Source organism: Pongo abelii, chromosome 3 (assembly GCF_028885655.2).
Source record: "Pongo abelii isolate AG06213 chromosome 3, NHGRI_mPonAbe1-v2.0_pri, whole genome shotgun sequence".
NCBI classification, from domain to species: domain Eukaryota; kingdom Metazoa; phylum Chordata; class Mammalia; order Primates; family Hominidae; genus Pongo; species Pongo abelii.
The window spans coordinates 60,740,749-60,755,251 of NC_071988.2; the positions used below are offsets into that span (position 1 = coordinate 60,740,749).

At 38.5% G+C, this 14,503-nt stretch overlaps 1 protein-coding gene and 1 long non-coding RNA gene across 3 annotated transcripts in view; one reads left to right on the forward strand and one right to left on the reverse strand.

Annotated features, from left to right (window-relative positions):
- Positions 1-13,183, forward strand: part of LOC129058988 (uncharacterized) — a 63,205-nt gene extending 50,022 nt beyond the window's left edge. The window contains exons 7-8 of the long non-coding RNA XR_008524522.1: positions 3,761-3,831; positions 12,816-13,183. This is a non-coding gene — a long non-coding RNA (uncharacterized LOC129058988). The remainder of the gene's footprint in view (positions 1-3,760; positions 3,832-12,815) is intronic.
- SRP72 (signal recognition particle 72) overlaps positions 1-14,503 on the reverse strand; it is a 36,730-nt gene that overhangs the window by 21,555 nt on the left and 672 nt on the right. For both annotated transcript variants that reach the window (XM_054553993.2, XM_002814770.6), the window contains exons 2-8: positions 12,608-12,728; positions 10,544-10,667; positions 8,191-8,334; positions 7,997-8,108; positions 4,833-4,864; positions 3,034-3,158; positions 2,888-2,945 (exon numbers count right to left, since the gene is read on the reverse strand). In XM_054553993.2, the coding sequence (XP_054409968.1) occupies positions 2,888-2,945; positions 3,034-3,158; positions 4,833-4,864; positions 7,997-8,108; positions 8,191-8,334; positions 10,544-10,667; positions 12,608-12,728 (716 nt within the window). The remainder of the gene's footprint in view (positions 1-2,887; positions 2,946-3,033; positions 3,159-4,832; positions 4,865-7,996; positions 8,109-8,190; positions 8,335-10,543; positions 10,668-12,607; positions 12,729-14,503) is intronic.

The window sequence follows — 14,503 nt, forward strand, 5'->3', positions numbered from 1 at the left end:
TCCTTTCCTAAAGCCCCTTCTTCTTAACCAAGCATAAAGAAGCTCAATTTCTAAAATTCCCATGTGGGGGCACAGTGTTATCTGCCCAAAGAAAGTCCTATTAAGAATTATTGAAAGTCACATACATCTCCAAAAAAAGGGGAGAAAACTAAGTCACACTGATTGCATCCTGAGAAGCACAAACTGAGCATCTGAGTATCTACTATGTGCACAATATTCTAGCTTTGTAAAACAATGTATTTACTTGCAAATACATGATACCACTGTGCTTTTTTAAACCAGGTCTTCTACCAGTTTAAAGACTAAAAGGAAGCAAAAAAATCTAAAATAAATTCTACTTTTTCTTACTGTGGAGCTCCAAACCAATCTGAAACTATTTTAATGTACAGCAAGAAACTGCCTTTCATACAAATCAATCCTAAAGAAACCGTATTTTCTAGCTGGTTCTCTCACGTCACTATTTTAATACTTCAATTAATTGTGCACGTCACTGCCAGACTTTTCTTAAACTTGATTTCCAAGGCCCTGATATAGTTCAATCTAATCTACTTTTTAAACTATCCAGTAAATACATACCCTCTTCTGTTTTCTCACTTTTCCCCTACAAATCATAAATATTTCTTCATATGTACTTTTTTTGTGCTGTTGCTTAACCTTCAAACCATAGTCCTCCTTCAAGGGTCAGCTCAAACTTGCCAAACCAGAGATCCTTCCGTTCACCAAATGTAGTATTAAATATACAGTTATAAAGTATACGGACAAAAAATTTAAACATGAACAATTTTTTTCAACACCAGAGTGAGATTTTAAACTATGTGATGATGCTTTGTATTTTTTATTACCTATTGCATCCAGTACTATTTTGAAAAAGTCAGAAATACCCATTGACTGAAGAAAGTTCAGTGTATAAGTTATGTTCAGACTGAGATATTTAGTATCTCACATGCTCTCTTCCCCTACAATTATGTATGTCAGATAAACAGAATTTGTCCTGGCTGGGTGTGGTGGCTCATGCCTATAATCCCAACACTTTGGGAGGCTGAGGCAGGAGGATCATTGAGATCAGGAGTTTGAGACCAGCCTTCCCAACATGGTGAAACCCCATCTCTACTAAAAATACAAAAATTAGTCGGGTGTGGTGGCACGTGACTGTAGTCCCAGCTACTCGGGTGGCTGAGGCACAAGAATCACTTGAACCCGGGAGGTGGAGGCTGCAGTAAGCCGAGATCGTGCCACTGCACTCCAGCCTGGGCAACAGAGAGAGACTCCATCTCGGGGGAAAAAAAAATTTGTTCTGACAAGCATTTCAAAATTCATAAACATAGGCAGGTATATATTTTTGCCAAGATTCAAAGGCTAGTATCAATGTTTGGCAATCTATACCATACCAATGGCCAACAGCAACCTCCCATGATTACTACCCCTTTTAATGCCATTATCTACATCCAAGGATACACTACATTTCTGCCACAGGAGAGAAGTACCACTAAGTAGTAGAAGGGGAAAGCTTTGAAGTCAGAAACTAGAATCTGAATCCAAGTTTTTCCTCTTATGAAGTAGGCTATGACCTTACACAAATTACTTAACTACTTTTAGTCTCAGATTATACTCCTACAGAGATAAGAACTATCACCTAAAAAGATTATTGAGAGGAAGAAATAAGGTGGTACTTGAAAAATCACATGGTATATCAAGATAAATTGTATGTTCAAATGTTACTTTTCTTACTTTCCACTGACTTGGATTTCAAATGTGACCTTGAAATGTTTTTCCAGGCTGGGTGTGGTGGCTCACCCCTGGAATCCCAGCAATTTGGGAGGCTGAGGCAGGAAGATTTCTTGAGCCCAGGAGTTTAAAGACCAGCCTGGGCAACATGGCAAGACTCTGTCTCTACAAATTTTTTTTTTTTTTTTTTAATTAGCCGGGCATGGTGGTGTGTGCCTGTGGTCCCAGCTACTTGGGAGGACTGTCTGAGGCTATAGTGAGTCATGTCTGCACCACTGCCCTCCAGCCTGGGTGACAGTCTCAAAAAAAAAAAAAGAAAGAAAAATAAAGCTTTTTCCATTAGAGTGTTCCTGGCTGGGCACGGTGGCTCACGCCTGTAATCCCAGCACTTTGGGAGGCTGAGGTGGGCAGATCACGAGGTCAGGAGATTGAGAACATCCTGGCTAACATGGTGAAACCCCGTCTCTACTAAAAATACAAAAAATTAGACGGGCATGGCGGCAGGCGCCTGTAGTCCCAGCTACTTGGGAGGCTGAGGCAGGAGAATGGCGTGAACACAGGAGGCGGAGGTTGCAGTGCACTACAGCCCGGGTGACAGAGCGAGACTCGGTCTCAAAAAAAACAAAACAAAAAAGAGTGTTCCCAATGGTGGCTAATGACATTAGTACAGTACTCTAAGTTAAGAGTGCTTATATATATATTTACAATATTTTACATGGAATGGGGTATGGGGGAGAAGAAATAGCACCTGTCCATACCCCCTAAAAAAAGAAAACCCGAGAAAAAATTATATAAAGAACACTTTCACATTCAGATTCCATAGATGAAGAAATCATATAAAACATGCATATACTTAAAGTTTAAAAGCCCCAATAATTTATATCTCTTACAAAGAGAGAGTCTCTATACTATTAGATGCTGGGAAAAGGGGAGGATCTTAAAGTCTAGGATCTACTATAGAAAGTTTTATTACTTGAGTATACCTTGCAGCATCATTATCATTAGAAGAGTTAAGTAATACTCTCCATTGTGATTTTGCTACAACTGGATTTTTTTCATCATGTTAAAAAGAACACTTAGCTTATCCTAGAACAAAACTACAACTAGGGTGATGAGCTTTCAGGGTAAAATATAACTATGGAAAGCCACGAATATTCCATACCTTGTTAATGGTAATGATGTTATTTGCAATTACAGCTAGCAATCCCACATCTGTTGGTCTGTGAACAAGAAGCAACAGTCAAAACCAAACAAACCTTTAAAAAGAACCCCATCCCGTATAAAAGATACTTCCTTTTAATAACTCACTTTAGTTTTATTATTTGATTGTAAAGTTGCAAAGCCTCCTCTGTTCGACCCTGAAGCTGCAGAATATAAGCCATCTGACCATGAATGATGGCCAGTTCTGCCTGTGGGTCTTCCTCAGTCCCATCCTAAGAGAAAGAAATATTTTTCCCATATCAATTTTCCAAACTGATCTACATATTTTCCAAATGACCCAAACATTAAAAAGAGATACAATCCTGAAGACATATAATTTCAGAAATTTTCCCTTAGAGTCAGTTCTTTAGAAACAGCCAGCAAGAGAGAAGTGTAAGTGAAAACAGCAAAAAGACTTCAACTTCTAAGAAGTATCTAAAGAAAAAAAAAAAGAAAAGGCAAAAAGATCCTAGAAGAACATGGTAACAAGTTTAGGACTACCATTTATTGATCATTATCATCCTCTAAAGCCCAAGAATTAAAAAACGTAAGTAAAAAACAAGCATGGAAGTATATCTTTTTATAATGATACCCTTAAATTCTGGAAACATAATTTTCTCATAAAAATCACATTTAAAAATGCTTTTCTCTCTATTCTACCATAACTCTACCTCAAAAACTAGAAAATTCCAATTAACACCATACAAAAAAACTTCAAAAGCTGGAACTAATTCTGTACTTTAATCCTATAATTGAACAAATTCTGTAATTAAAGTAGTAGCTCTCTTAACTGATGCTCCAGATTAATCCACATTTCTCCTTTCCTTCTGAAAAGGCTGTACAATGAATACTCAAGACTAGGAGACAACACTCCTTTTAATGACCCAACACTCCTGCTCTCACCTGGTGAGTATCTGCTGACCAGGAGTCAGATATGTTTGTTTCTAAACCCATTATGCAGTTGTGTTTGATGAGGAAATGATAAAACTTAAAAATATTAAAGAGAAGAACTATGGGCTGGGCATGGTGGTTCACGCCTGTAATCTCAGTGCTTTAGGAGGCTGAGGTGGGAGGGTCACTTGAGGCCTGGAGTTTGAGATAAGCCAAACTTGTCAACACAGCAAGACCCCCATCTCTACAAAGAAGAAAATAATTAGCTGGGCATGGTGGTGCTACTCAGGAGGCTGTGGTGAGAGGATTGCTTGAGCCCAGGAGTTTGAGGTTACAGTTACAGTGACCTATGATCATACCACAGCAATCCAGCCTGGGTGAAACAGCAAGATCCTGTCTCAAAAAAAAAAAAAAAAAAAAAAAAAGGGAGAGAGAGAACTATGAATGTGAAAAGAGACATATTTCAATGTAAATCATGTTGAATACTCACAAAGATACGGTAAAGGTAAATTCCTAAAGAAAATTATTCTCTAATTAGTTGTGAGCCAAAAAATGGTAAGAGATTGGTAAAAAACAAACAACAAAAAAAACATAAGGACTCTATAATGAAAGTGCTTACCAACTGTATTTAAGATGCTGTTACACTTAAAAAGAAAAACCAAAAGTGTAAATTGGGTATGTTGAATTATCTCACTACATAAGAAATACATGTGGAACTCCTAGGAGCAGACCAATCCTCAAAGACCTTAGTCCTACATCCTAAAATGGGGGAATAAATTTACATTATATAAATGTATAATCAAGTGCTTAAGGTTATGTCAAAATTTTTTGTATTGTGATTTCTCACTCTAGTAGACTTCATCAAATAACTGATACAAGAGGGTGGTTTCTAGTGTGATTCCTACTTAATCAATCGCCATCTTCTAAAAAAAGTCAATAAACAGTACAATGAAGCCTCAGTAATTTATCATAGTCAGAAGTGTAAAATTTAGGTTTAACAATGATGGAATACTTACAGTGTCTTCAGATAATGAACGGCGGCAAAGATCTACAGGAGAAAAATTGTTTTAAAAGTAGTATTGCTGGGTAAATCCCATTTCTTTCACTATTCCAAAGAGCAAGATCTAAATTCCTAAGCAGAAGATTCCAAGATAATCGTAGTAACAAGCAATTGTGAAATTTACATTAGCATCAAATATACAACATATATGTTATCAGTCTCTTGACTTTCCTAGCTCTTTGGCACTTTTCTTTCATTTGTTGTGTCTATGCTAAAAATATTTGTAAAGTGCATTAAAAAATACAAATGTAGTAAATATTAATTGCAAAAAGTCAATTATAGAAAAGTATAAAAATAAATAATCCTACCACCCAGAGATAAACACTACTAGCATTTCAGTTATTTAGTTTTTTAATTTTTTTTTTGTTTGTTTTTAAAGTTGGGGGTCTCACTCTGTTGCCCAGGCTGGAGCGCAGTGGCTTAATCATAGCTCACTGCAGCCTTGAAATTCTGGGCTCAAGCGACCCTCTCACCTCCGCCTCCCAAGTAGCTGGGACTATAGCTGCGAGCCACCATACCTGGCTTAGTTTTACGTAAACGCACAGCTGCATTTTAAAATGAAAGTGAGACACTGTGCATACTATTTTGAAACCTCCCTTCCCCATTCAATATCCTGTGGATATCTTTCTGTTACAATAAACATAGATCTACATTACTGTATCTTTTTTAATGTTATTGGTTGTGGTGACTGTAATTACTTTGTGATTATGGTAAAACTTAGCCAATCCTTTAATAGTACAGAACTTCATGCTGTTTCTAAATTTCTGTTCTTATGAATGTTCCTTCAATGAACATTCATACAGACACGTACGTAAATTTATCTAATCATTTCCTGAAGTTTCTAGCAGTGAAATTATTGGATCAAAGGGTAGGTAAACTTAAAATCTGCTACACATCACCAAACTGCTCACTGAAAAGTCTGTATTACTCTTACACTCAAACCCACAATGTATGAGAATGTTCTTCATTGGGTATGATCAAGAAATTATAATTCTGCTGGGTGCAGTGGCTCACACTTGTAATCCCAGCACTTCGGGAGGTCAAGGTGGGTGGGTCACTTGAGGTCAGGAAATTATAATTCTTTTTTTTTTTTTTTTTTTTTTTTTTTGAGACAGGGTCTCACTCTGTCACCCAGGCTGGAATACAGTGGTATGATTTCAGCTCACTGGAGCCTCAACCTCCTAGGCCCTCCTGGGCCCTGCTGCCTCAGCCACCAGAGTAGCTGGGAATACAGATGTGCACCACCACACTCGGCCACATATATATATATTTTATTTTTTGTAAAAACGAGGGCTTACTATATTACCCAGGCTGGTCTTGAACTGCCAGGCTCAAGCAGTCCTCCTGCCTCGGCCTCCCAAAAGTGCTGGGATTACAGGCGTTAGCCACTGCACTCAGCCAAAAAAATTATAATTCTTAAACAGATTTTTCTTCTCATGATGCTCTAACCTTTGTTCTTATTTTAACTTTCAACATTTAACAGTAAAACTGTGATCTCATTTTAACCCCTAATATTTAACAGTAAAACAGACTTTGTTTCACCTTTTTTTCCACCCCAGTGATCACTGCAGTACCTACATCACTTTTATAGCTTCCAGGGAAAAATGTATGCACAAGCAAAGTCAAAATGTTTCACATGTTAATACCAGACACAGTTCTCTAATAAATTAATTTTTTTCTTAATTAAAAGCTTCAGCTGGGCACAGTGGCTCATGGCTGTAATCCCAGCATTTTAGGAGGCCAAGGCAGGCAGATCACTTGACGACAAGAATTTGAGACTAGCCTGGCCAACATGGCGAAAACCGTCTCTACCGAAAATACAAAAATTAGTTGGGCATTTCTGGCATGCGCCTGTGATCCCGGCTACTTGGGAGGCTGAGGGATGAGAACTGCTTGAACCTGGGAGGCGGAGGGTGAAGTGAGCCAAGTTCTTGCCACTGCATTCCAACCTGGGCGACAGAGCAAGACTGTTCCTCCCCTGCCCGACCCCCAACAAAAAAGCTTCAAAGCATGCAAATATTATATACAGAAACATTACCAAATGGAGTTAAAACGTGCTTGAGGCCGGGCGTGGTGGCTCATGCCTGTAATCCTAGCACTTTGGGAGGCCGAGGCTGGTGGATCATGAGATCAGGAGTTCGAGACCAGCCTGGCCAACACGGTGAAACCCTGTCTCTACTAAAAATACAAAAATTAGCTGGGTGTGGTGGTGGGTGCCTGTAATCCCAGCTACTCAGGAGGTTGAGACAGGAGAATTATTTGAACCTGGGAGGTGGAGGTTGCAGTGAGCTGACATCGCGCCATTGCACTCCAGCCTGGGCAACAGGGCAAGACTCCATCTCAAAAAAAAAAAAAAAAAAAAAAAGTGCTTGAATGGTGCTATCAATACATAAATGTAGTGTATGTGTTGTATACACATAGGCACACCATGTTATTACTTGAATACCTGTTTAACAACAATAATGGTAACAAATATTTACTGAATGCTTATACTATATGCCATGATGCCATGTATTATTGTGAATGGTTGACATTCATTAACTCACTTAATCTACACATAACATTCACAGTAACTTGTTCAAAACCTGCTCCTCAAAATTCAAACGTTAAGGTCTGGTATGGTTGGAAACAGACTAATAGACTGGCTTAGGGATTAGAAATATAGGCAAGATATGGTCAAAAAGAGAAAGTGCTGGCAATCCCAGCACTTTGAAAGGCCAAGGAGGGTGGATCACTTGAGGCCAGGAGTTCGACGTCAGCCTGGCCAACATGGTGAAACCCCATTTCTACTAAACATACAAAAATTAGCCGGGTGTGGTGGCGCACACCTATAATCCCAGCTACTCGGGAGGCTGAGGCAGGAGAATTGCTTGAACTCGGGAGACAGAGGTTGCAGTGAGCCGAGATCGTGCCATTGCACTCCAGCCTGGGCAACAGGGTAAGATTCTGCCCCACTCCATAAAAAAAAAAAGAGAGAAAGACTACAGGAACTTGGAGAAATTGTCACTGCATCGATAACTTCCATTTAATAATTTCACAGAAGTCAAATGCAATTTTAGAAGATACTCTACAAAGTTATATGCACATTATATTTACAGATAAGTTTAACAAACTTCCAACCTTCAGCTTTTTGTAGGATTTTCATGGCCTGGTTTAGCTGGCCTTGGCCTATCAGTGCACATGCAGTGTTGTAGCACAGCTCATGTGTGCCTTCTTGGAGACCCAAGTTCTCCTGTCAGGGGACAAAATACCAGTTAAATACTAAACATGAATAATACTTCATGACTGTATGGGTACACCACAAGGATACTCACTGGAACCACTTTTTCCCAATTGCTTTGAGCTGCAACAACTGCTGAAAGGTTTGTTTTCCTCTCCTCATCATAATCATCTTGGGAGTTTCGGACGAGATCTCTATATACTGCTAAGCATTCATCATAGCGTTCCAAACGGTATAACTGAATAATAAATAGCAAGTAAAAAATCAGAAACAAATATGGTGTTATGTCTTTAATATCACGCAAACCTTTTTTGGAACCACTAAGTAGGAATCCTAGTTCAGCATAACGTGAACAATCAACTGTTTATGTTTTACAATTTTTAAATAGTTCCATGTACTAGTCATACTTTCAAATAAATTACTTTTTGAAAATACTTTTAAAATGAATTTTCACTATATTGTGGTTCTGTAGGCAGGACTCAGTTGAGAAAAGTCATTTTCTTTCTTTTCTTTTTCTTTTTTTTTTTTGAGATGGAGTTTCGCTCTTGTTGCCTAGACTGGAGAGCAATGGCGCGATCTTGGCTCACTGCAACCTCCACCTCCCTGGTTCAAGAGATTCTCCTGCCTCAGCCTCCCAAGTAGCTGGGATTACAGACGTGCACCACCATGCCTGGCTAATTTTGTATTTTTAGTAGAGACGGGGTTTCTCCATGGTCAGGCTGGTCTCGAACTCCTGACCTCAAGTGATCCACCCACCTCGGCCTCCCAAAGTGCTGGGATTACAGGCGTGAGCCACTGCACCCGACCCAGAAGAGTGATTTTCTTTTTTTTTTTTTTTTGAGATGGAGTCTTGCTCTGTCACCCAGGCTGGAGTGCAGTGGCACGATCTTGGCTCACTGCAAGCTCCGCCTCCCAGGTCCATGCCATTCTCCTGCCTCAGCCTCCCGAGTAGCTGGGACTACAGGTGCCCACCGCCACACCTGGCTAATTTTTTGTATTTTTTAGTAGAAACGGGGTTTCACCGTGTTAGTCAGGATGGTCTTGATCTCCTGACCTCACGATCCACCCGCCTTGGCCTCCCCAAGTGCGAAAAGTGATTTTCTTTACCTTTCTTCTTGAAGTTAGTAAAGTGCCTAAATAGGTTGTGAAAGAACACCTTTCTATAGGTCTAGGTAACCCTGTTACCTAGATCTAAAATTACAATGAAAATATTTTTCCACAACACAAAATGATTACTAAAATAGGAACAAAATTAAATGTTAAGAAAAAGACTTAATGTTTCCTAGGAGTTCGCTATAATCTTCATTTTATCTTTCTCAGAAATCAGCTATCACACAGGTAAGTCTCAAGCAGACACAATAGAATTCCTACCGATTTCATTCAAGTTGTGCTCAAAGAATAACAACTGCCACTCTAGGTCAATTAGTCCATTATGTATGACACAGGTTGATGTCCTTAACCTCAAAATGCTAGAATTTACCCTAAAGTTATCCAGTTTACCTTAAAAGTTTTTTTATAGACCTATAATCCATTAATTTGTCCAAATCTTTCTTCAACTCATTTGTATTATTAAATCCATACTACCTCCTGAGGACAATACATTCAATATAACATTATTTGCCCTAAATTGACATTTAAAAGTCTTTAAGAGGAGGCCAGGTATGGTGGCTTACACCTGTAATCCCAGTACTTTGGGAGGTCAAGGTAGGCAAATCACTTGATGCCGGGAGTTTGAGACGAGCCTAGGCAACATGGCATAACCCCGTCTCTACTAAAAAATATAAAAATTAGCTGGGCGAGTTGGCGCATGCCTGTAATCACAGCTACTTGGGAGGCTGAGGCAGGAGAATCGCTTGAACCTAGGAGTCAGAGGCTGCAGTGAGCCGAGATAGTGCCACTGCACTCCAGCCTGGGCAACAGAGCGAGACTCCATTTAAAAAAAGAAAAACTTTAAGAGGGTTTTGCTAGCTATAATATACACATTTCTGTTCTCTTGTCATTAACAGCCCTATTTTACATTAGGCTTAATTTTATGTCTCAAAATACTTTAAAATATTTTCACAATTTCATGGGCTAGAATCATCTAAATTTTTATCTATCATGACATCCTTAGAGTAAAATATTAGTGAAATAGTATTTCAAATCTGTTTAAACATACAAGCTTAATGTGCTTCATCTTTCTAACTCAAAAGTCAAAATTAAATAGATTAGTTCATTTTCTTTGATTTTCTAATTACCTGAGGAAGTCATTTGTTCATAGCACATTATATATGCAACTGTTTGTATGAAGATCAAGAAGAGGAATTATGTTCAAACCTCAAGGACTGGTTTGGTGGCCAGTTTTGTGGAGCATCAGGATGGGCTGGGTTTCCTCAACCCTGCTCCTTGCTAGAGGTAGTCATGTCACTCAGTATCACTGTCAACATGTATTTAAAAGCAGTAATTACCACTTGTCCATAAAGCTCCTTCAGTTTGTCTGTCTGCTGGTTGGCACTTTCTATTGTCTTCAAGGCATTCTCAATTCTGTTCAGCCTGTACTCACAATATGCCTTTTCAAAGGAGAGAGAGTTACTGAAGGAGGAAAAAAACCAGTATCTGATTATTATCTAACAATGCAATGCATCCATCATATACAACACCACTCTAAACACTGGATTTAGTCCTGATAACAGATGAGAAAACTGACAAAGGTTAGAGACTTGTCTAAATATCAGATAGCTTGTAAATGTGTATCAATCAAACATATAATTAAGCATATATCAATTTCCCTAGCCTCTCTTTCATGGATATTGTTATTAAAATTATTGGCCTTTTGAAATAAACATTTAAGAAGGAAATCATTAATCTGCTAAATAACTAATTGTCTTAGATACAAAGATAATCTGAAGGATGTTAAATGGGTTGTTTTAGAAGTTTCTTAAATTCATTAACAGAACAATAAGCCATATAATGCTTCTTTAAACTTGTTTAAGAAACAAATGATTAGCAAAGAAACAATAACTAGAAATCTTAAAAGAAGTACCTGTAATCAAACAACTGGTAAACACTACTAACACAGACACACTTAAAAATTCATCTACATTAATGGGATACCTCACTGTTGATGTTTCAACCATAATCCACGAGGAAAAATATTTATCAAAGCAAAGGCTAATGTCCTTTATTTACTTACCTAACAAAAAATTTATTTTTGAGCCAGGTGTGGTGGCTCATGCCTGTAATCCCAGCACTTTGGGAAGCCAAGGTGGGCAGATCACTTGAGGTGAGGAGTTCGAGACCAGCCTGGCCAACACGGCAAAACCCTGTCTCTACTAAAATTACAAAAATTAGCTGGGCGTGGTGGTGCACATCTGTAATCACAGCTACTTGGGAGGCTGAGGCAGGAGAATCGCTTGAACCTGGAAGGTGGAGGTTCCACCAGCCTGGGCGACAGAGCAAGACTCCTCCAAAAAAAAAAAATTATACTTTTATCCAAGACTCATTGACAAAATGTTTTTGAAAATGTCTCTTTTCTCACAAAACAGCCCAAAATCAAGAAACTGAATTTTAGCAAACATATTTAATAGGAGAAAAGCAGCATCGCCTCTATTTCCCTTTTATTTTTAATAAAGTTTACAATTAATTTTTAATCTCTAACACATTTATATGCCTCAAATATAAAAAGAGATACACTAAGAGGCTTTATTCTCACTGCTACCCAAATCTAACCTGTTCCTATTACCTCCTACAAATGACTTTTTTTTTTTTTTTTGAGACGGAGTCTCCCGTCACCCAGGCTGGAGTGCAATGGTGCGATCTCAGCTCACTGGAGCCTCCACCTCCTGGATTCAAGTGATTCTCCTGCCTCAGCCTCCCAAGTAACTGGGAATACAGGTGCACACCACCACACCCAGCTAATTTTTTGTATCTTCAGTAGAGATGGGGTTTCACCATATTGGCTAGTCTGGTCTGAAACCCCTGACCTCGTGATCCGCCCTCTTAGGCCTCCCACAAATGACTATTTATTCATTGTTTCTCTTTCTACTGTTTTGCAAATACAGGCAAATGCATATATAAACTTTTATATCCTCCTCCTCTTGTAAAAGGAAGTATAATATATATTGTTCTGCACCTTATAAACCAGTATCACATTAATATGCTTCAAACTTAATTTCAATACATATTTTTTTGGAGCCTAGGTATAATAGTAAAGAAACTTCGACTGAGTTATTCTCGCTACATCCTCCAAGGACTCATAATTATGCCCCACAACTCTCTATGGTTCACCTTAGTGGTTCAAAGGAAACACAGTAGTTAAAAAAAAAAAAAAAACTCTCTAAGGCTGAAAAAAACAGAAGTTACTAGTATTCCTTCCAGTTTCAGAAACATTATTGACAAGCAAAAGGGAAAAAAAAAAGGAAGGAAAAAACGTTAAAAAAAATCAGCAAATAGTTGGGAAAAAAACATGGAAGAGATTATAGCTATAGTAAGTGTTTCTAATAACTGTACAAGCAACTAACTGAATCACTTACTTGGCTAACACTTTGGTGTGAGTATTGATGACATTCAAAGCTTCTTTGAAACTTCCATTCTGGATAAGGCATACCACTTTACAATGCAGGGCAGTTACATCATCTTTGTTGATCTGTAGTACTAGAGAACAATTTTAGAAAAAGTCATTTTTAAATTCATTTCCTTTTCACATTTTTACTAAATTTTCCCACCCTGTCTCTCCAAAAGCTAAATTTCTAATTTTACTGTAACAGAAATAATTGGTCAGAACAACTGGAAGAAACAGCAACAAGACAAAAGAAACCCAGAAAACAACTAATCTTCGCTTTTAACTTAAGAAGTGACAATAAGGAGAGTTACAGATTAAATTTTCAATGAGATAAAGATTCCCAATACACATGTACCAAAAAAGTGCAGTGAAATAAAGAAGAAAGAAGCAATTTCTCCAGATATTTCATCTAGAAATGCATGCTACATTCTACATAGTTCATTACTTCATAGGGAAAAAGTTCAGGTAGAATTTGGAAGCAAATGACCTAGGTTTGGTGCAAGCTTGCCACTAAATGCTTTGAGGTCTTGGGCATATATCACTTAACAGCCAAATCTCAGTTTTCTGAGCTACAAAATGATTAGAAAAGCATTACCTATTTAATAAGGTTACTGACAACATGAAATGAGAATATTTTGGAAAACTCAAAAGTATAATACAAAGGCAATTTATCTTGCTGGCAACGTTTCCAAAAATCATTAAAATTTTCCCTTTTCAACTAAGATGACCAAAGTATAAGGAAGCACTCAGGTGGCAAGTTTCAACGCTAACAACTGTTCGGTGTTAAAATGACCAGGATCATAGTTACTCTTGCTCCTGTGCAACTACATAAGTCCAATTCTCAAAGAATCACAAGAATTTCTACCAATTAAGAAAACATACTGGTAAACAAGTTGACAATCTTTGCTGATTAAAGAATTCCTGCAAAATACTACACTAAGTATACAGTACTGGTTGGAAGGCTAGAGTTAATTCAAACAAATTTAGGGATCAAATAATTCTAATTCGTAGCTATTTTCCTCAACGTCTGAAATCACCAAAAGTGCACTGTGGGCACAATCACTACTTTTCACGTTAACCTAGTACTAGAGTGTTGAAAATTATTTAGACAGCTTTGTATGTTACTGACACACCTTTTAGGTTAATACTACTCTGAACAGCTAAGCCCTGCCTTGGTAATTACATTTCCAAATCTAACATGCACAGGCTGTATCTTCAGTAGAGAAGAACTGCGCACCACCGAGAACATTAAGTAGCATGGCCATATTCCAGGTATGTAGTGTAGTAAGGAACAAAAGAATATGATGAATTAAACCTCATACCAAAGGCGGTAAAACCCGAAATCATCCCTTACAGGGCAAAAAAACAGGCCAAACTTTTCTTCCGCATTATTTCAAGTGTTGGTGCTTCCACACACATATTTCCTAACTTAATAACACTGAAGAGATCCCATCTATGGGAATGACAGGCCTGACATCCAGATCCAGCCCTTTCCTCTCGCCCCGTAGAATCCGTACAGCTTCCACCTACCTGGTCAGCACCAGCCTCTAAACTACGTGTCCCAAGCAGGTTCCTCCCCCTTTAGCAGCCAAAGAGAACAAGCTCTCTCAGCAATACAGTCCTGATCATTGCGCTCAAGACGAAGAAGAAAAGGAGGCACTTTGGAATATTTGTGAAATAAAGCAGCAAAGGAGTCAAATAAGAAAAGAGTTTGAAATGGACTCCGGGAGCTGCGGTCTCTTTAAAACCTTCCCTCGCTTCCCGCGGAGGGTAAAGAGAGAAGTACACGTGGCTCTAAGCAACCAGGGACCCCAGGCTGGCCTGGTGAAGCCGAGGGGTGAGACCTGCGTCTGCCGGGCGCTCGGGC